The sequence below is a fragment of the Rousettus aegyptiacus genome, unplaced genomic scaffold, assembly GCF_014176215.1.
Source record: "Rousettus aegyptiacus isolate mRouAeg1 unplaced genomic scaffold, mRouAeg1.p scaffold_m13_p_13, whole genome shotgun sequence".
Lineage (NCBI taxonomy): Eukaryota > Metazoa > Chordata > Mammalia > Chiroptera > Pteropodidae > Rousettus > Rousettus aegyptiacus.
Window position 1 is genome coordinate 18,707,024 of NW_023416288.1, and position 22,315 is coordinate 18,729,338.

Below are 22,315 nucleotides of genomic sequence, written 5' to 3' on the forward strand. Positions count from 1 at the left end.
AGCATATCTCTTGAGCATGCTTGGATATCATGTTTTAAGATTCCATGGCTTTATGTTGTGTGGCTCAATCATAATTTTTTACTGTCATCTCAAATTCAGCCTGTCCAAACTGGGATTTCTTATCTTTCCCTTAAAGTCTGGTCCTCATCTGGCATTTATCATCCTGTGAATGGCACCACCTCTCATTCTCATGAATATGACAGATATCTATAAATCATTTTTGACATCTCTTCCTGCCTATCTCTACCCCAACTTAATCCACTACCCATTCTTGTTTATACCTCAAAATGACCCTCCTATCTGCATCTCCCCATTACCACCCTAGCCCAGGAGGTCATCATCTCTATCCTGGATGACGATTATGGTAGCCTTTGAGGTGGTCTGCTACAATCTTTTCTGACTCTTCCAAACTTTTCTTCACAAAGCAGCAAAAGTGCTCTTTTTGAAATGTGAATCTGATCACTCCTGCTTAAAGCCCTCCCAAGACTTCCCATAGGTTTTAGGAAAAAGACTTCTTTAAAGTGGTCTAACAGGTCCTGCAAAATACTTCCCTCACCTTATCTAGCCTCCTTTCATATTGCGCTCCCCCTTCTCTATCAGCTCCAACCTCATTGGACTTCTTCCAGCACCTTCTATTTGTCATGTTAACTTGCCCCGGGGCCTCTACAGACTTCTTCCTTTTACCTCAAATATATCTTTCTTCTTCACCTCACTAACATTTACTCATCCTTCGGCTCTGAGTACTTGCTCAAAGAAGCTTTCCTTAATCCCCCTGTCTGGCTAAATCTCCTACTTAGAAATTCTAGTAGTGTTTGTAGCACTTATCATAGTTCTAAGGGCACATTTATATGTGTGATTATTTGATTAATCTTTGTCAACCCCAATGATGTAAAAGTTCCATAATGGTTGGGACCATGTATTCCCCGGCAACTCATATAGAGTTGCAAATCCAGTCACATTTAAAAAAGATGAATAAAAGAATTATTAGTTAGTAAAGATGACCACTATTTTTTGTTTTTCATAATTAATATCAATACTAAATAAATAACTTTATGCTTTTATCTTTGAGTGCGTTCACGAGTATACTTGTACACTAAACCCCTAGAAGTAAAAGGGCTAGACAAAAAACATGCATTTCAAATTCTGATAAGCACATGTAGCAAACTGTTCCGTTTCCATTTCTGCAGTACTAGTCTTTGACTGAAATCGACTCTATAACTACAGAAAATAAAAGATGTTAAAAGTGCTACACTGATTAACTATTTCATGAGAGAAAAGCCAATGTCATTTTACCTAACGGCAAGAAACACCGATGTCCTGAGTAAAAAACAAACAAAGCAAAACAAAACAAAAACCTTGGGCTATATTTTTCTTTTCTTCTGCATTCTAAGGTAAAAGACTAACTTTTCTTCTTTGCCCTTTGCTGAAGAAACTGGGAACTAAAATATTTCGCTTTAACTATTATAGGAAAATTAACTGTGATCTTTTCTTTCAAATTCCCAGTGAACCCCAAATCTCCATAATAATCAAAGTGGTGACCAGATGAATGAGTGAAAAGCTAAAGAATGGGAAAGAATTTACACCAGAGCTGCCTAACTCTTAACATTTTTGAAAGGAGCGGCTTCATTTGTCAGAAAAGTCTTCCTTCCATGTCACAACAGATGCTCTAGCGATTCCCGTGGTACAGAATGCCAAAGATCTATTCTAAAAGTCTGATTAGTCTGAGGCAATTAAGTAGAAAGTGAAATGTGCTAAAGATTAGTGCATCGTAAGTAATTAAACATTTAAATTGCTATTGCACCAATATTGCATAAAATTTCTTAGATGAAGATAAACAAAAAAAAATTTTACAAAGTGACTCAAGAAGAAAACATTTCAGCTGTACTAACATATTTTTTTTTTGACACTACAGCATTACTAATTATGCCAGCAACTTGTGTTCTGAAGCTTCATATTTGTTTGCAGAAATAAATTCTTGAAGTTTTAGAATTTAAACATTGGGATTATATACCAACCAAGCAAGCGTTGCATTCAAGGAATTTCAAGTAGCCGCCTGCGGATCAGGTGAGCCAGCAGTGCCAAGCCAGAAGCTTATCTTTGAGCGTTTCTCTCTCAGAAATAGGAGCTCAGCCCAGGACTGCCGGTGGCATCTTCAACAGCTGGGAAGTGAGCCATCAGAAGTTGCCCTGTGCATTATTAGTCTTACAAAAGTGCACAGCACTTGTATAAAAGATATAGAAAATAAGGAGAACCTTGTTCAACATTAAAAGTACACACTTCGCATAGAGTTACAGAGACCATATTTCCGACCTAACCATTTGAGTAGAGGTTAAAAGTTCTGGGTATGGAAGGGAGAGGCAGCAGTGAAAGCAGCAGGAAAAAGTTGGCTAAAAGAGATGTGAAGAATGTTCTTTTCTTTCTTCACATCCTGCACTGGAGGCCCCCTTAAGTTTTCAAGGCTCCAGGGCATAAAAATTAATTCCGTGGAGTCATGCATTATAGGTTATCACTCTTCGGAAGTGAGGTCCTGTGTGCATACTCCACAAATAAATTTTGAGCCATTACATTTTCAAAGTGATATGGTAATCAGAATAAATGATCAATAGGCAGATGAACAGAAAAGAAAAATCTGCTCCAAGACATGTTTGAGACGCTAAGAATGTGGCCCTGAGGTAGTCAGAAACCACATTAACCTCAAATGGAGAGAAATTAAAAGAGCACAATGTCAGAAACTACTTTTGATGGAAACTACTTTCTGTTGTAAAGCAAGACATTTTAAGTATTGCAAGGATATATAAGGTGTGTGTGGGGGCGGGGGAACAGACAGTAGAAGGAAGAACTACCCCACATTTCCCCTGGATAAGAGGCTCCACCAGTGGATGGCTGAGCTGCCCTGGACCAGAAACCAGCAACGACCTGATCCCCTTAACCCTGGGTGCCCCCAGTGTCCGTCACCACTCTGCAAAAGCCTTCTCCCAGCAAGCCAGAAGCATCAGGGAAGGAACAACTCTAGGAAGCAAGTGAAGGCCAGCATGCTTTGCAGGAAAAACAAACAAAAAAAAGTCTTTTAATTCTCTTCCCAAATTTTCATGTATAAAATGGAATGAGAGGGGAGGAAGGAATGTGGCTGTTTTCAAGTTGTAAGAGATCAACTTGAAACACAAAGGACTATTCTTTTCAGATAATTTATTGGAAAAAATAAAATGTTTCTATTATAAGCATCTTTGCTGTCCTTTTCTAAAATGTTATCATGGCTTTCAAATTAAATATTCATTGTAAAAAAGGTAAATATTTCTAACATTTTAAAAGAATAGGCCAAGTGAAGGTGTTAAGTTGATTCCCTTGCTGAGCTACACTGTTAGAGGGTTGAAATCCATCCCTACCCTTCACCCACTGATGCTTACTGAAGCAAACAGAAGAGTTTATGTCTACTTTTACTACACATTTTCAGACCCTTTGAGGATACCTCCTATGACAGGCTCGCCAGACCCCTCTCCATCCCCACGGACCGTTCTGGAAGTTGTCTAATTTGTCAACATCTCTCTTTAAATGTGACAACCAGAAATGGACACAATATACAGATGTAGTTAATTAGAGTAGGGTACTATTAATTTCTGTGACATACGGACACTATACTATTATCAGGATCTAAATTTGATTTTATTTTTTGCAGCCACATTATGCCGCTGGTTCATATTAACCTTTTTCCTCAAAAACTGCCACCACATAAAGTCGCTTCCTTATTTTATACATCAATGAATTATGATGCATTTACTACTATAAAGTATCTTTTTGCATGGTAGTGCAGCTTATTTTAAACCATGTTAACACGAAATTCTGTTATCTATTTGTAACAGTTATCCCTTTCCAAGTCATCCATGGATTTTAAAGCAAAGTCCTATAACTTCATCAGAGTCATTCATAAAAATTTTGTAAAAGAGAAGAACCAAGGCAAAGGCTTGTGATCTTTCACTGGGCACTAACTACTCCGAACCCAAACACAGTAACCCGCACACCTGGCAGGTACTGCTTCAGTCGGTCTCACACTCACAAAGCAATCTTGCTAGTCTACATACCATGTCACATACAAGAGCATTCTAAAGCCTTGACACATGCTGCAGTAAAAAGATGCACATATATTCCAAAATAAAGTGTGAAAAAATACATATATTAAAATTAGAGTCATGTAAGAATATATATACATACAGAACAAAGACTAGAAGGGAAGGAGCATCTATAAAAATGTTTGTTCTAGTGTCAGGCTGCGGAGATTGCTTTTAATTCAATACTGTCTTTTCTATAGTTACATTGTTTTAAAAATTGAAGACACCTAGAGTTTTGCTTAGAGAAAATTTTGCTTGGAGGCAGTTCATGTGAAGAGCTTTAAGAGCACTGAGACTTTATCTGATCTTACCAATCTGAAAACCGCATCAAAAAAATAGTCATTTGAAAAGACTTGTTGATTCTTAGAAAAACCAGCTTTTTTTGTTTGTTTTTTGTTTGTTTGTTTGTTTTTTAATTTTTCATTGTTGCTTTTGGCTTAATATTTCTGGATATCAGGGAGATGGCAAACTAGAAAACTGGATCCTTAAGTTTAGAAAAAGAGTTGTGTGTGTGTGTGTGTGTGTGTTGTCTGTGTGTCTATCTGGCATGTCTGTCTCTGTCTTTGCTGAGAGGTTGGAAAGGATGGAAAGAAAAACAAAATCATTATGCTAATATTTTTGCGAAGTTCTGTACTAAAATAGAGCTCCAGCCCAAGAATTTCTAGTGGACACATAAACCCATATATCATCTATTTACCTAGAGTCCTGTTTACACTGAAAGTAGAATCAGCAATATAATTTGCACTTTGGTGTTCAGAACTGAGGCTAAGTTTTATGGGGTCAGATAGAGTAAGGGTGGTCAGCTAGTAAAAATGAAAAAGAAACAAAGTGGCTAGCTATTTTGGAGGAAGTGTGATCTACAAATGTACTTTTTAGATTTCCAAACAATTTGAGAATTTTTTTTTAACATATCAGAGTTTCTTTACTGTTTCAGCATTTTGGCTTGAGCACGGTTTTCATCAGTGGAAAACCAGTTTTAGAAACTTTATACATACATGTTATCCTTATTTCTTTGAGGTTGTCTCTCACCGGTTTTATTCATCAGAGACAAGTGAAAATTCCACTTTGCTCAGAAAACAATTTGTCCAGCATACCAGAAGCTAAATATATGAAGCTTTTAGATTTATGGCAAACTCTTATAGTTAGTGGATAAAATGATCAGATACTAAGTACAGGTAATATCTGACTACTGAAAATTTTGTTTTGCTTAGAAATAAATATCCTCCATCATACTAAAAGTTAAGCCAAATCTGTGCAGTAAATCAGCAGGTTCACAGATCTATAGCAAACTGTCATTTAAAATAGATAAAATGACCGACTAGAAAGTGCAATTATCATTTAACAAATGAAAATTCCACTTTGTTTTGAAATAGAATTTACCCACTACTTAAATACAGGTGGTAAATCAAGAGGTTCATAGATCCACAGCAAATTCTCATTAAGATGGATTAAAATATCCAAAACAATGCCCATGTACTGTTTGATAGAACAGATAATGCACATTAGCAACTCTTTTTGCTTTACATGTAATCTTGTGCAAAATGGGTAAGAAATAGTCAACACTGGGAACAAATATCCGAGGAAATCCAAAATTCACTTACAATACTAAATGTCAAAAATGTGTTTAAAATTATTAATTTTGGGGGTGTTTTTTAATGTTGCTTTGTTGCTTTAGATAACACAAAAATGTTATCTAAAGTATTTGTCTATTAACCTTGTATTTTGTTTTCATTTTTAATATTGTTGTTTTAAATAAGTTCTATCAAAATTGCTTATCTACTAATGTTTTTTTTTCATAGAAAATTCTATTTCTAAGGCAAAGTAAAAATTATTATATATGTAGAGGAATAAAAACCACAGGGAAATATATCAAAATGATAACTATGTATGTTAGAATAGTGAGATCAGACAAAATTTTCAGTTCTCTGCTTTTAAGTACATAGGTACTAATGCTCATTTAAATTTTTAATTTTAGAATAATGAATATTTTTTCCTTTTTTAAAAGTCTCTGAAAGTGTAATATTATTTGGCGGTTAAAACTCCTTGAAAAAAATAGTGGAGAAAAATTAATATGTGCCCATTTTTAATTTTTATAAATTACACATTTACATCACTATGAAAAATATATATTAGTTAGGTACGTAGATAGGCATAGAAGAAGTCTGGAAAAGTGAATTCCATAATGTTTATTGGAGTTATCTTAGAATAAAGTGGTTACAGGTGATCTTGATTTTCTTCTTGATTTTTTTCCAGTTTTCTGCAGTTTTCTCCCCTGAATTTTGTACAACAGAAATTACTCTTATTATGATAAAAATACTAAAGGTTTTTTTTAACCAAAATAAATCCTGTAACATTTTGAAAAAATCAAATCGATTCAAACTTGTTCATACTTTAAAAGTCTTGAGATAAATTTTTAAACTAATTTTTCCCTACCATCTATGCTGGTCTTTAATCTCACTTTTTAGAAAAGGATATCTGAGTTAACAACTAGGTTAAGTAACTTTTCTGGATTTAAATAAAAGCTAAGAATTTGACAGTACCGCAGTCGCAATAACAGTACTCTGGCAAACATAAGAAATCCTGATATTACTCTGTCTTGCAGAAAAGGATGCACATTCTAAAGATTAAAGAGTTCTTCTAAAAAGTATAATCGTGTTCCCCCAAATTACTAGGAAAATATTTTCCACTCCTATATATATCTAATGGCCAACATTTTATTTCTGATAAATAAGTAAAATCTCAGCAAAAGTGCTACAGTTTTTATTCCTAGAAAGTTTTGCTTTACGTATGATCCTTGTCAACCTGTCATCTATAATGAGTCAAATTCTTATTTATCATCTACATATAAAATAATCTGTAGCAATGTTACTAAAATATGTTCAATTTTATTCTTCAAATACAAATGTGCCTCCTTGGTGTTTCAGGAACTTCACTCAGTTGTAGACAATTTGGTTTTTCATTTTAACTTAAACTTCTTTTACTCAGATAATCGATTGTGCGTTTTCTCATGCCTAACACACTGAGGTATTAAAAAGGAAGATCTGTATTAAGGCTTTTCTTTTTCTTTCTTTTTTTTTTTTTAAAGCATCCTTCCTCGTCAATATTTTGAGTCTTGTTAACTCATTGTAATTTTCTGTAATGTAAAATGTTTATGTAAAGAGGTACACACAAAGATATGAGGCCGAATCTCGGCAACACGCTTTAAAGTATTAAACATGTGGTTGCCGTGACTAAATGTATTCATTCACTCTACAAGATTTAAAAAATCTAATGTAGCAGGGAGAACTAGGTCTCTGTGAAAACCTCGTAATCACCACCAAAAGGCTGTGCCTGCGAGACTCTGAAGGCCGCTGAGCACATTGAAGGCATCCACAGCTGTTTTTAATTGTTTTTGCTTTCTCGAAATAGTGCCCTTGGTGGGGCAAATGGTCACGTTTGTAGCGTCTCTGGCCCCCAGCCGGGGTTAACCCTAACCTGAACGCTAGTTCAGCTCCAGCATTTTATGACTCTGCTTCCCTGATCCTGAAAACCTAAGAAAAACCAAGATTTCCTACGCCGAGAAATGCGCTTAGTAAGAGGGGGAAATTGAATGTTTCAAATGCATTTGCGTGTTCTCTCCCGATCCAATTCAAGAAAAAAAAAAGATGTGTTTGTGTAGAAGGGGCCGCAGCCTGACACCCATTTCCTATGGCTCGCCTCCGGGCCGAGGCTGCAGAACCCCATGCGCGGAGTAACGGACCCCTCCAGAAAAAAATGAACTACGACCCCCAGCTCTTTGCTGCAGGGATCGGGAGAGGTCCACCAGAGGGCTGGAAATGGCGGGGGGGGGGGGGTGAATGGAAATTGGAGATGGAATTTCAGTGATCTCTGGGCAGGGAGGGGCCCGCGGGGGGCGCAAAGAAAAAGAAAAGGCCGGGGGGGGGTCAAGCCTCCGGAGCAATGAACAGGGCCCAGAGACGGGGTGCGGGGCGTCCTATAAGAGGGGTGCAGCGGGGGGACCCTGGCAGCAAGAGGGAATGACGCCCATAAAATGCACCTGAATACCCAAAATCTGGTGGGGGATGGGGAGGCGTCGGCCTGTTGGCCCCCGGACCTCCCGTCGCGCGCTGGTCACTAACCTGTCAGCAAGAAGGTGCCAATGGTTGCGGGGTTCATCTTGCGTGCCCCCCAACCCAGTCTTGTCCAAGCACAAGGGTCGCCCAGCTCCCACCACCGGGGTAATTGCATTCTTGGCCTGGCTAGGCCGGCTGTCCTCGATTCTCCCCTCCCCTCTCTTTCTTCTTTCCTCCCAGCTTGGCCAGCTCAGCATCAGCATCCTGCACCCCCTCCTTAATCCCGTACTCCCTCTAGCGGCAGGCCAGTGTAGCATGGCCATCGCCCCCGCCCCCTCCCCCAACCCTCCCGCCCCCTCTACCCCCTCCGCCCCCCTAACCCGCGGAGCACGCTGGGATTTGGCGCCCCCCTCCTCTGTTCAGCCTATATAAGGCTCCGAGTCTGCGATCCCGGTACACGCGCTACAACTTCGGTTGGTGTGTGTCGAAGAAATCTGACTGCAACCTGAGAGAACAGCGGAGAGGGTCCACCGAGCCTCGCGGAAGGTCCGCTGAGCGGGCTCGCGGCCGGAGCCTCTCCGGTCTGCGAAGCACCCAGCGGGACCCACGCCTGGCACAGGTGTGGGACCCTGTCCTTCCTGTCTTCGTGGAGGAGTCCACGCGTGGTGAGTATGCGGTGAGGACGGTTTTTTTTTTTTTAGATGACATTTATTCCCCATTCTTATCGAGAGCTGCGGGAGACGAAGTAACGCCTCTGAATGTCTCCACGCAAAACTTGTCACGCCTTCACTGGCTGTACCCCAAAACAGAGTGGAGAAACCAAGCCTTTAGGGCTTTGATCTCCAGGACCTAAGTCCAGATACCGGTTGTAGACAGACATGAGTTGCGGACAGACATGGGCTGCAGATGGAGATGAGCTACAGACCAGTTTGCTCTTCAGATAAGCTACAAAGTGATACGCGCTACAAACTAATTGGCGCTTCATGCGCTACAAACTGATAAGCGCTTCAAATGCGCTACAGACTGATGGATGCCTCAATTGCGCTATAGACTGACGGGGGCTTTAATGCGCTACGAACCAGTATGAATTACTGCAATGTGAGCTGCAGACTGACTTGCGCTTTAAATGCGCTATAAAAATCAGAGGCGTCAAAGATTAACGCTACAAAAATATGATTAGTACTACAACAAGGCTTCATTGCGCTATAAGGCACAAGAACTGCAGAGGTACATGAGCTGCAGAACAATTTATACCCTCGAATACACTACAAAGTAATAACAGCTGCAGAGGTGTCTAAGCTGCACAGTTTTCGTGCTACAAAGAAGCCAGCTCTAGAGGAATATGAGCTACAGAGTAAGATACTCTTGCTTTCTTAGACGTGGACCTCACCCTTTGTCTTTAACACACCTTTTGGAATGGCTCCCAGTTTTCTGCAGGACGGTTCTCTGCATTCTATTAGACAAAATGGAGCTCCGAATAAAAAACCGGTATTTAACATTCTTGCCACAGTATTCCTGCTATACAGTGGAGTGGGTTCTAACTTGAGTGTTAAAAGGGAATCTTTTGGTGGTGGCTCAGTGGGTTGATTCAAGTTGTGGTGTAGTTGTAGTGGTGGCGCGAATTGGCATCCAGCAACAGTTTGTGGAAACTGTTGGTTTGCTTAGTATTGGAGAGCAGATTGGATGGCGGGCAATTGCTCTCGTTGCATTAAATGAATCTGGCTGTTGGAGGCTGGTGGGAGGGATTTTGGGAGGGGGGAATCCTGGGAGAGGTTTGTAGCCAGTCTCAGACCCGCCTCGCCAATTCTAGCGCGCCTTCTCTGCAGTATCCGCTCAAAGCGGACTTAGCGCCTCCCAGCGCCTACTTAGAGCGCGCCTCCTCTGCAGCGCGCCTTCCCAGAGCGCGCCTTCTAGACCTTGCCTCTCCAGGCCCCGCCTCTCCCTGAGCCCACCTCCTCTGAGGGGGGCTCCCCCACACCCCGCCTCTCTCAGCCTGCCTCCTCTGAGGGGCTCCCCCTGACCCCGCCTCTCCAAACTTGGCCCCTCCTTGAGCCAGCCTCCTGAGTTTGCCTGTGGCCCCGCCTCCCCCGAGCTTCCTTGCGCCTGCGCAGTGTGCGCCTCCAGCCCCTCCCATCAAGCTCACCTCTGCGCTTGCGCACTTTCACTGCCCTGCTTGACTGCACAGCCCCACCCTCTTGTGGTTTCTGCGCCAGTTTTGCTTTTTATCCATTAGTGTCTTATAAATATAAGAATAATTAAGAACAATTAACAAAAATAGCAATTATACCTGGAATTTGTAAGCCCTTTAAAGTGCTTTGCATACGTTAAGTAACGTCCCATAGTTTAAACTGATAGTCATGAAGCGTGCTTCTAGGTGACATGGCTGGCTCTTTCAAAGACGATCCAGCTAAGTGTCCTTACTACAAATTATAAAATGTTTTAAATACTTTTACACTTAAGGTTTGGTTTTCGGGGTTTGGGTTTTTTGCTGGGTTTTTTTTTTTTTTTTTTGAGACACTACTGTACCTTTGTGGTGGGACCTACTGGAATTAGATACAAAATAAAGAATAACTTGAACTGTTTCATGGGAATTTTAAATGGATTACTGGTGCTGCTGACTTGGACCCTGAGAGAAAAATGAGGTGTTTATCTGCGTACCTATGAAGCTGGGGTTTTTTTTCTTGGAACTCTAGGTGATTAACCCTAGCCGTATTGCCTATATATGTACTAATTGTGCCTGGCACATGATAGGCACTCATTAAATATGAGTTAAATGACCAGAGTAAATTATTCAATGCTTTTCTTTGCGTCTGCAGGTTGTTTCTAATTTCTTGCTCCTGGTTCTTTCCTGTGGTGCTTCGCTGTCCAGTTCAAGGCAGTGCTCACCTTTATCTGTCACATATAACAGTATTTTTTTAAAGCATGCATTTTAAAACTAATAATGTAAGCCGTCGTTATAAAACAACTAAATTAATTTAAAATAGTCAAAATAATTAGCTTTTTAAAAAATAAAAGCTAATGAGTTAAATTTGGGGCAAGTGGATTATTTCCTGGTACAAAATTGTCATATTTAAAGTCGGTATAATGTGACATAAAGTGGTTACATTATGAGATAGATGGAAAGTTTTAACTGGCATTATTAAATATATAAAACAAATTTATACTTTACTTCCAGTCAAATGTACCATGTTTATATTTCTAACTAAATGAAGAAATTTTAAAACCTAGTTCCATATATTATAAACCAGGAGCCAGGACTTTGTTAAGGGGGATTTGGGCCTTGGGTTTCAAAAATATACAAGTATACAATCTATGGGTGATATGTTCTTATAATAACAGCTTTCAGTAAGTCCCCAGTTCCCTTTTACCCTCTTTGCCACCCTGACCCCTTCTACTTGGAAATTTTGTATCTGCATTTTAAAGAAGTTCAAAACAATAGTAGTAAAAACATGCAAATCAATTAACTTACATTTCACAAATAGTACACTTAGTACTCAAAAAGAAATTTGGACATTTGAAAATGTAAAACAATTAAGTTGCTTAATGAAGTGTCATTTCCTAATGGGATGTTTAATGTACAGAAGTTTTTGGCTACTTTTGCTCTTTAGTGTATTTGGGAAATAGAAGTTTTTAGAGATCATCCCGAAGAGTCGAAGATTAATCAAATGTATGTATGTAATTCCTAAATAGGCTACTAACACTGAACTATTTTTCATATGTAAAGATGGTGTCCTAGGTAGCTTGGAACTGTGTGTACTTTCAAGTTTTAGGAATGGGGCCTCAATGCCCCAGCCCCACCCCCTCACTCCCCCATTGAGCCCCTGCTAAGGGAGCATTTAAGGAGCCATAGTTCTGTAATTTAAATCCAGTCACAATGCTCCTGTTTTCTTGTTAACTGTTGCTCCAGTTGCTGTTTAAATGTTTTAAAACTTAAACTGATTGTTAACCTGACTGCTTACTGCTCTAACACTTTTAGTGATATTTGTCTCTGGGCATTTATCTCTTTTAGGACTTAGTATCTCACCCCAAAATTACAATCTCTGGGGATGGGGACTTGAGGCCTGATATTAGTAAAGGTCAGGGGTCTCAAACTGTTGACCTTCCAGGCCGAATAAGGCCCTGACTTTGTCTGAGCAGCACTGGATTAAAATGTTCTAAAGAATTAAAAGAATGTCCTTGGGGAGAAGATCATGCATCCCCAAATTATATATTTGCAACCCCTCCCTATTATCTTAACTCCAATCTCTTCTCACTTTTATATTAACTTCCTGTCTACTAAAAGCGTTTGAATTTTAAATCCTTGTAGATCTTCTGTTTCCATAAACAATTCAGTGATTGCTGATTTCCTAATGTATTATTATTTCTGATCTATCACTGTATTTTGCAGACTTTAAAACTGTCAGACCTGGGCATCAATAAAGCCCATCCCAGTGACTGTGATTGACATGTAGGTTATTAACTTTTCTGACCTGGGTCAGGCTGTGCCAGACCATTCAGTAAATGTCTTTTCAGAAGTTGTCTAAGTTTTAAAAGTTTTAAGGGTTAGATGAGAGAAGTGGCACCTAAGTTACCTGACCTGTGCTTATTAGGTGTTTTTTAATGGGACATTAAAACTTATTCTAAGTTTCGAAAGTATTAATGTCTACATGACAAGTGGTACCTGAGTCATTTGACCTGTTTTTATTAGTTTTTTAATGGGATATTAAAACTCTTAATTTAATTTATTAAAAGCTTAATAAATGACGCATTATTTTGTGAACTTATATTCTGAGTGTCACTAATGCACTTGGCTTTAAGGAGTTGGAAATGAAACTGAATGTCAGACTATGATGTGTTAATTACATCTTCTAATTTTTTCTAAATTTGAATAGTTTATCTTGAAAGCCAATTATTCATTGTTTTTGGTAGCTTAAGTTATTAAATTAATCAAATAGCAAGTTAAAACTATTAAAATGGGACAGTAAATCTGTCCCTTAAGGACTCCTTGGAGAGGCCACACCAACAGCACAGGGCATAGGGAGAGTGGCTGTTTGTGGTGAAGTTGGGGCAGGAGAGGGGCCTAAAGGATTAGGGAGGGGTCTTAGGAAAGAAGGTAAAGGCTAAAGTTTATTTTTCACCTAACTTCTCTGAATAATATATGTTTATCTCTACGATTTTATTTTATGTAATTAACTTGTATCCATTTTTGCCTTTATGGGTCATTCAGGTGGCCAGGACTGCCAAATTAAAATTTAGTGAATAGGCAAGCTACCTGCTTTATATATTATGGCTCTAAACTTTTTAGTAGTTTCCTAGAGTTCCAAAAACGAGAATTTGATGCTCGTTTTGAAAAATCATTGATAAGTCAAAATAATTAAATTACTCTAAATACATTTAAACCTATATTCAGGAAGCATATCATCACTGTGTGATGACTTATTGTACGTGTGATTTATTGTCACCATACCCATAATTAGGACATTAAATCCCCTCCTTCCTGTTCCCCCCCACCCCCCCACTATTTGAGTTCAGCCCTATCCTGCTGTAAGTTACAACCTTTCAGGTGGGGCTGCACTGACAAATCTTGTTTAAAAGCAGGGACTGTACATTGGTACCCTGCAAGTCAAATAAAGCGCTGGATTTGTTTGACCAGCACAGTATTTTGAAAAAACAACATGTTTAGGTGGGAAAGGCATGCCTAGGTTGCCATAGCTGCAGCCCAGCCCCTTCCTATATTAATACCAACCTCTTTACACAGAAAGTTAACTTTCTGGTTTCTTATTAATGTCTACTAATAGTTACTGAACATTCACTGTGTGCTTCACCTGCATTATTGAATTAAATCTTTATTGTAAGTTTCAGATGTACTATTACTGGGTTTCTTCTGATGTCACATTTTTTAGCCCAGCTCTTCCTAGGAGGTAGCAACTAATGTTTGTTAAACACCTGCATAATAAGGAGGAAAATCGATGTACACATGTTGCCACTCAGTGCCATTTCTGTCTCGTAGGGAGTTCTCTTTGGAAAATCAAATTGTGGTCAGAGAAGTAATTTAGACAGTCCTGTGGGTTTTATGGCAATTGTCTGTAGTGGTGGACCAGGATGGTGGGGTTGGCTGAATGCCCCTACCCTCAGGGTTGATAAATACAGGCATTGTGATTTTAATTCCCCCTTTATTTCTTTTTCTTTTTTTTCTTTTTTGGAGAGTTCCCTATGGGATGGAATATTATCTATTATTCAAGAAATAACTTTTCTAATAACAGTTAATCATTTTGGCTTTATTTTATGTAATGTATTTGATAGTCATCTTTGCCTTGAAAGTTTCTTGCTCTATTCTCTGGATACAAAACTACTCATTTGGAGGATCTCAGCATTCTCTTATAGTTCGTGCTGTTAATACAGTTGTATATTGTTAAATCATAATCAACAGATGATTTTGAGGAGGAAAGGGTGACTTGGACATCAAAAGTAGTGTGGTTTTCCTTAACTATTGTCTCTTTGCAGGGTTTTTAACTGTTAATGTAAGCAAATAGACCATAGAGCTACTTTAAATACTTATGTATTTAAAGTACTCTAGTATACACTTTAATGATAAAATCTTTATATTGTACTGTTTTGATTATATATATTTAATTTATGCTTTTATGTTCATTTACAGAAATAGAAAACTTTTGAAAACAAAAAGAAGAAAGGGTGGAAGAGGAGGCCAGGATCCAGGCCTCCATCCTCACAGGAGTGAAGCTACATTCGGGAGGTCCTCTCCCAGCCCAGCTCTCACCCTGGGGCCCGACTGCCCTCCTCCTCCTCCTCCTCCTCCCCCCAACGCTCCCTCTTCTTCTTCCTCTCACAGCAGCGCAAGGGGCCAGTACATTCCCAACCTGGCTGAACACCGGCGGGACGATCTCTCCGAAGAGATCAACAACCTCAGAGAGAAAGTCATGAGGCAGTCGGAGGAGAACAACAACCTGCAGAACCAGGTGCAGAAGCTCACCGAGGAGAACTGCAACCTTCGTGAGCAAGTGGAGCCCACCCCCCAGGATGAAGAAGATGACCTCGAGCTTCGTGGTGCTGCAGCCGCTGCTCCCCCACCCATTCTCATAGAGGAAGAGTGTCCCGAAGACCTTCCTGAGAAGTTTGATGGCAACCCAGACATGCTGGTTCCTTTCATATCCCAGTGCCAGCTCTTCATGGAAAGGAGCACCAGAGATTTCTCAGCTGATCGTGTCCGCGTCTGCTTTGTGACAAGCATGATGACCGGCCGTGCTGCCCGCTGGGCCTCTGCAAAGCTGGAGCGAGCTCATTACCTGATGCACAACTACCCAGCCTTCATGACCGAGATGAAGCATGTCTTTGAAGACCCTCAGAGGCGAGAGGCTGCCAAACGCAAGATCAGACGTCTGCGCCAAGGCATGGGGTCGGTCATCGACTATTCCAATGCTTTCCAGATGATCGCCCAGGACCTGGATTGGAATGAGCCTGCGCTGATTGACCAGTACCATGAGGGCCTCAGTGACCACATTCAGGCGGAGCTGTCACGCGTCGAAGCCCCCAAGTCACTGTCTGCACTGATCGGCCAGTGCATCCACATTGAGAGAAGGCTGGCCAGGGCAGCGGCAGCCCGTAAGCCACGATCCCCGCCACGTGCTCTGGTGATGCCTCACATCAGCCACCACCAGGTGGATCCCACTGAGCCCGTGGGAGGTGCCCGCATGCGCCTGACCCAGGAAGAAAAAGAAAGACGCAGAAAGCTGAACCTCTGCCTCTACTGTGGAAACGGAGGTCACTACGCCGACAGCTGTCCTGCCAAGGCCTCAAAGGCTTCGCCGGCGGGAAACTCCCCGGCCCCGCTGTAGAGGGACCTTCAGCGACCGGGCCAGAAATAATAAGGTCCCCACCAGATGATGCTTCATCTCACTTGCAAGTAATGCTCCAGGTTCATCTTCCGGGCAGACACACCCTGTTCGTCCGAGCCATGATTGATTCTGGTGCCTCTGGCAACTTCATTGATCATGAATACGTTGCCCAGAATGCAATTCCTCTAAGGGTCAAGGACTGGCCAATACTGGTAGAGGCGATTGATGGACGTCCCATAGCATCAGGCCCAGTTGTCCACGAGACGCATGACCTGGTCGTCGACTTGGGAGATCACCGTGAAGTGCTGTCATTTGATGTGACTCAGTCTCCATTCTTCCCCATCGTCTTAGGGGTTCGCTGGCTGAGCACACATGATCCCAACATCACCTGGAGCACCCGCTCAATCGTCTTCGATTCTGAATACTGCCGATACCACTGCCGGATGTATTCTCCAATACCACCAACTCTCCCACCACCAGCACAGCCGTCTTTTTACTACCCAGTTGACGGATACAGAGTTTACCAACCGGTGAGGTATTACTATGTCCAGAATGTGTACACTCCAGTGGATGAAAACGTCTACCCAGATAATCGCGTGGTGGACCCTACCATAGAAATGATACCTGGAGCACACAGCATTCCCAGCGGACATGTGTACTCACTGTCTGAACCGGAGATGGCAGCTCTGCGGGATTTCGTGGCCAGAAATGTGAAAGATGGGCTAATTACTCCAACAATCGCACCTAACGGAGCCCACGTTCTCCAAGTGAAAAGGGGGTGGAAAATACAAGTTTCCTACGACTGCAGAGCTCCCAACAGTTTCACCATCCAGAATCAGTACCCTCGACTCTCTATTCCAAATTTGGATGACCAAGCTCACCTGGCGTCGTACACTGAATACGTACCTCAAATGCCCGGATACGAAACTTACCCCACTTATGCCACGTACCCGACCTACCCAGTTGGATTCGCCTGGTACCCAGTGGGACGAGATGGACATGGGCGCTCGCTCTATGTCCCTGTGATGATCACCTGGAATCCACATTGGTACCGCCAGCCTCCGGTCCCCCAGTATCCACCTCCGCAGCCGCCGCCGCCGCCGCCGCCACCGCCGCCGCCACCGTCCTATAGCTCCATGTAAACGCTGTCATGTCCCTCAGGATCTCTGCCCTCATTTTATTCCTGTTCAGCTTCTCAATCAGTGACTGTGCTAAATTGAGCTCCTGCATCTTCAGGCCAACCTGAGGCAGTCCTCTCTGAAAGCCTAGAGAAGGTCAGGGCCACCCTGGACTGGCACACATCCTAAAAGCACCAAAAGATCTCCACCATTTTCTGGGAGTGACAGAATATTCACCAACAAATTATCTCTCAGTTTTCCACCTTGACTGCCAATCTAAATTTCCTAAGTTTACTTCCCAGTAAATCCTGGAAACCTCAATTAACATTTACAGAGAAGCTGATGGAAACACAGGAAATGCTGTTTTCTTTGTGGAGGGGGAGACAAGGAGGAGGAGGAGGACATGACTTTTCTTGCAAGTTTCGGTACTCTCTTTATACATCATTGGAGGACCGAGGCCTTATTAAGGAAGCCACAATTATTGGTGCAGTGTGAAATGGCTTCCGTGATCTTTTTGCTGCACCCTTAGAAACTTCATCATCTTCATACTTTCATGGTTCTGTTAATTCTCAAGGAGCAGCAACTTGACCGGTTCTCCCAGGAGCAGGCAAAATTCCTGCAACAGAAACACCTCAGGCCTGAGAAGGAAGTACCCTCTCAGACGGACTCTTGCATGTTGAGTGTGCCTTCACATCCTGGTGCAAATCACATGTACCCAAGAACTCTGGCTTTTTCACAACACCTTACCATCATCATGCCAGCAATGGCTTCTTTCAAAATGTTAAGCTGGCAACCAGAGATTGTTGGTGGCTCCAGGAGTGTTGGATGTTTGTAAAATGTGACCACCTTTCAGTCACATCTGAGGGCTAATGAATAGCAAATCAAAAGGACTCTGAAATCTTGTACCCAATTCTTTAAAAAGGGACCCTGAGTGAATGTTTTCAACTTGTTTTAGAAAGAATGTTTGTGAGCGTTGTTGTTTGGCTGGAAGAATGACACCAGAAGTCTTGGGAACATCTATCCACGTCTCTGCCTCCGTATGCATGTGGGCATTTTCATCATCAGTCCCCTCACTAAACTGTAACGTCAGGATGCTCAGAGAGGGGAAATGATTTTAGTACCCCCACCCACACTACTATGCCTGGGAGGGATGTCTTTGAAGAAGAGAAATTGGGGCACTAGACGCTGTCTGGAGGATATGGACTTCTTTAGTGAGCTTCAGATCCAGCCGTCAATGAATGAAAGGCCTCAGAAAGCAACTCAGAGGATTCAAAGCGAGTGTTGTCTTCAGTCCAGTGACATCATCTGATGTTTCCTGGATACTTTGTGCTAACCTGGGACTGCCTGACTTCTTTTAGCCTGGTCCCTTGCTACTACCTTGAACTGTTTGTCTAACCTCTCTCTTTTTGTTTAATTCTTTACCGTTGCCATTAACCCTGCTGCAGGATTTGTGTCATCCTAACCGCCTGGTTGCCGAGACTCCATTTTACTGCCATGCATGGAGAAGAAAGAGGCAGGCTTCAAGGAATGTGTGTTTCACACATGGTGTCCAATTGCCAAAACACAGTTTAAGCAGTAGAAAACAACATGGTTGCCTATCAGGAAGAGGAGTCTAACGGTGAAGTTCCATTTTTCATCAATATCATCTTTCACATATTCACTACCATTCACCCTTATTCTTGCATGTTTAAAAACTTATATGTTTTAGCTGTAGATTAGCTGTGTTCTTAGTAATGTCGTAAAGTGGTGACTGCTCAAAAATTATTTCCATTGAATTACAAAATACTATCCAATTCTTATTGTGTTAGAGTTAAGGTAATTAAAATTGATAAGTAACGTAGTATAAAATATTTCTTTACTGTGAACTCTTACAACACTGTGAATGAGAGGCTCCTCAGAACTGGAGTTTTGTATAATAGTTCATCCTGTTCATCTTCAATCTTCTATTTTAATATCATATATAATTTCAGTTTTATCAATTAGGCCTTTAAAAAGCACACAAAAGATACAAATTCAAAAAAGATGCTTAATTGGCTATTTAATCCAAAACAAATTTCTTTTATTTCTTTCTCTTTTTCATTGGAATCAGAATACTTGTCAGTCACTCATGTGTTTTAGAGTACGTGATTATTTTTAAAATGGTGCATTTGTGCTTCTGGACTGTTCCGAAGCGTCACTTCAGTTTACCTCAGATATCAATCCATCCTCCATACATTTGAATTCAAGTTGTATTGTGTCAAATTTACAGTTGTCAATTGATCTTTAAGCTACAGAGGGCCTAGAAATGGGTCATTGTCTGCAGTCCCGGCATGTGCACACGGACATTTGCCATCACTGCAAGCAGAAGGCTGGAGATGTTGGCCATTGACAGCAGCAGTCGGGAAGAGTGTGGTGGTGTGGGTTAACAACTCACAGATGAAGTCTCTGACACGCATTTGGCTGTTTATGTAAAGCTAGTGAAAAACGTATGGCAGTGTGTACCATGCTATCGCTATATATGCTATCTATAAATGTAGGTTTTAAGGATAAGTAATCTGAAACTTATTGTTCTATAGTATCAGAATTTTATTAAGTTTCCTTTCACTCAATTGACTTATTTTGTTGTTGTTGATCAAATTTATGTTAATTGGATACTTTGAATTATTTGGCATTTTCCAACAAAAACTCCTTTATTTATAAGAAAGGACAGAGCAAAAGAATTAAATCTCTATCCAAAGAAGTTAAAAAGGGAGCAAAATAAAGATATAAAGGAGATAAATAAAGCAAAATCAGAATTATTAAAGCCAGTAAGTCAACCCTTTGAAGCAAATTGGCAAAATTGATTGACTTTTGGCCCAAATATGCAGTGTGAATTTAAAAATCAAGAAAAAGATAAGAGCTCCCATTGCCAGGCAAGCCTGGAGAAAACTAGCGAAGGTCATCATGCTAGGATATTGAAATGGAAGAAGTTTATGTATGTTTCTGAAGGGTCAGTTCAGTTTGAATAATGAGGTATTCGTATTAGATATTGGAAAAATAAAGAATTAGTTTGATTAAATCATGTGAGGTAGTAAACTGGTAGGTGCGTAAAGTAAGAGAGGCACATCTATGTAGTGCAGTCTGGATTTCTGTTTAAGTTTGCAGGTACCTCTTAGACTTCTGAATTGATCCAGGTGTCATCTACCACAGACATGTAACATCAGAAAGAATTCCAAGACTGGCAACAGAGAACATTGCTGGGAAGACCTGGGCAGAAATGATGGACCACCTGCAGAGGTGAAGAGGCCAGTGGGAACAACAGCATGTTCATCTTGGGACCGAAAGTTCTTTGTTGTTTCAGATCGTAGAATGCTATTGAATTGGTCTGTGGGAAATTGCATTGTTTTTATTTCTTTGAGTAATCAGTTAAGTAATCAATTAAGTAATAGGGGATATATATAATCATAAGTATTTTAGGGTAGGAGGGATTATTATGTAATCATAAATGGGTGGGGTTAATTAAACAGCATGATTATGTATTAGGTATCTCTATAAGTAGACATATGTACTTGTGATTCTTTACCTTGTGATTGCTACCCTTAAAGATTTCAAATAAACTTGGAGGGAACTGCAGGGAGATCAGCCTTTTTAGGGCGAATTGGAAATGGATAAAACTCTAATGGGAGAAAGTTCAAAGGCGATTAGATAGATGATTTAATAGAGGTTCTTTGCCCTGGGTATTAACTCCAGGGACCAAGAGTGTGAGCAAAGCCTTAAGAGAGTTATAGGATGGCTAGATACCCTTTGAGAAATTGTCACTGGAATGAAGTTGATAATGATGGATGGTGAATATTCATAGAATTCATACAAGAGTGATGAATAAGAACGCTTGCTCCCATCAGTAGCCCTCCTCTTTACCCCTACCTCTTCTCCCTACTCCTACACCTACCTACCTCTCCCACCTCCCTACCCTTCCCCATTCTATTGCTATATTCTCTTATATTCCTCTCAATTTACTAATAATGCATTGGTGTTATAATAAATTCAATTAATAAAGATTTAGTGGTTAAGTGCAAACTGTGTCCTGACCATTTCAGCGGCCACCAGTATCAAGGGAACAGGGGAGGGGGGTGGGCAGGGTGGAGGGGTTGGGGATGTGGAGGAATAGGCAGGGGTGGGGAGTGGTGGGGGAAGATGAGGGGAAGGAGTGCGGAGAGGGGGACAGTGGGTAGCAAGGAGGGTGGGGGAGTCCAGAGGATGGGTGTGGGATGGGAAGAAGAGGTGGGAGGGTGGAGTTCAGAAATGCGGGGGGTGTAAAGTATATATTAATCAAGCAACCCCGTATCTATTATTCAGAATACTCCAAAAAATAACTAAAGCTTTCCAGCTGCAAAACTTTAACATGTAAAATAGTCACAATTAACAGCAATTCTATTGTATAAAAAACTTTAAGATGCAAAACTTTAAAGCTGCACAATTTAATGACAATATAAAAAAATTTTAAACTGCAAATCTTTAACATAAAACCACAATGGAGATTCTATTGACAAAAATTTATTTTTAATATCAATTTTAATTATAATACTTGAGATTTGTTAAAAATTATAAAAACTTAAGATCAAAAGGAAGGCATACCAGATGAAGTCGGGTGGTGATGTGTGGGGAATTAACATACAGATGTTTTTAATACCAGTTAACATAGTATCAGAGTGATCATGAAAATCATCTAAAGAAGTGACATGTTCACGAAGCACTGGTCCCATCACATTTCAAAACAATGACATCGGAGTTGTAGAATAATGGGTTGCATACAGAAAACCTGAATTAAATAGCAGTAATCATTTTACAGTATATATGTCAAACCATTATGCTGTACACCTTAAACATATGCGATGATGTATGTCAATTAGGTCTCAATAAAATGGGAAGAAAAACATTGCCAGTTCACCACCACCCCTGCCAGGGGGCGGGGGAGAAGCTTGAAAAGGGGACTCTTAATAATGTACTAGTTTCAAAGAGTTGCTGGATTCATATGATGTGGTGGTCACATAAAACACTGGCTTTTGGGGACAGATATGAAAGATGACTAAATGATAAAAAAAATTTACCCAATGATAAATGATAATGATAAAAAAAAAAATGACAACTTAAAATACTTCTTGGAAGCAGGCTACCCTGAATATTTGTCCATCCAGCCCAGAGTTCACAGACTTCAGACTTCCACGGTGTGCAAGGTAGTGGGTGGAGTTGGA

At 40.7% G+C, this 22,315-nt stretch overlaps 2 protein-coding genes across 6 annotated transcripts in view; one reads left to right on the plus strand and one right to left on the minus strand.

The window, feature by feature from the left end:
- The window catches only part of SGCE (sarcoglycan epsilon), a 62,664-nt gene extending 54,223 nt beyond the window's left edge, over window positions 1–8,441 (minus strand). For 4 of the 5 annotated variants that reach the window (XM_016160866.2, XM_016160867.2, XM_036230361.1 and 1 more), the window contains exon 1: window positions 8,222–8,441. In XM_016160866.2, the coding sequence (XP_016016352.1) occupies window positions 8,222–8,330 (109 nt within the window). In that variant the 5' untranslated portion in view covers window positions 8,331–8,441. The remainder of the gene's footprint in view (window positions 1–8,221) is intronic. The other variant, XM_036230359.1, reaches the window with a different exon arrangement.
- Window positions 8,442–8,580: 139 nt separating this feature from the next.
- On the plus strand, window positions 8,581–21,140 carry PEG10 (paternally expressed 10). The gene is given in 3 exon segments (XM_016160872.2): window positions 8,581–8,831; window positions 14,793–15,958; window positions 15,961–21,140. Coding segments are annotated over 3 exon segments (2,340 nt in total). The 5' UTR covers window positions 8,581–8,826; the 3' UTR covers window positions 17,130–21,140.
- Window positions 21,141–22,315: the final 1,175 nt, after the last annotated feature.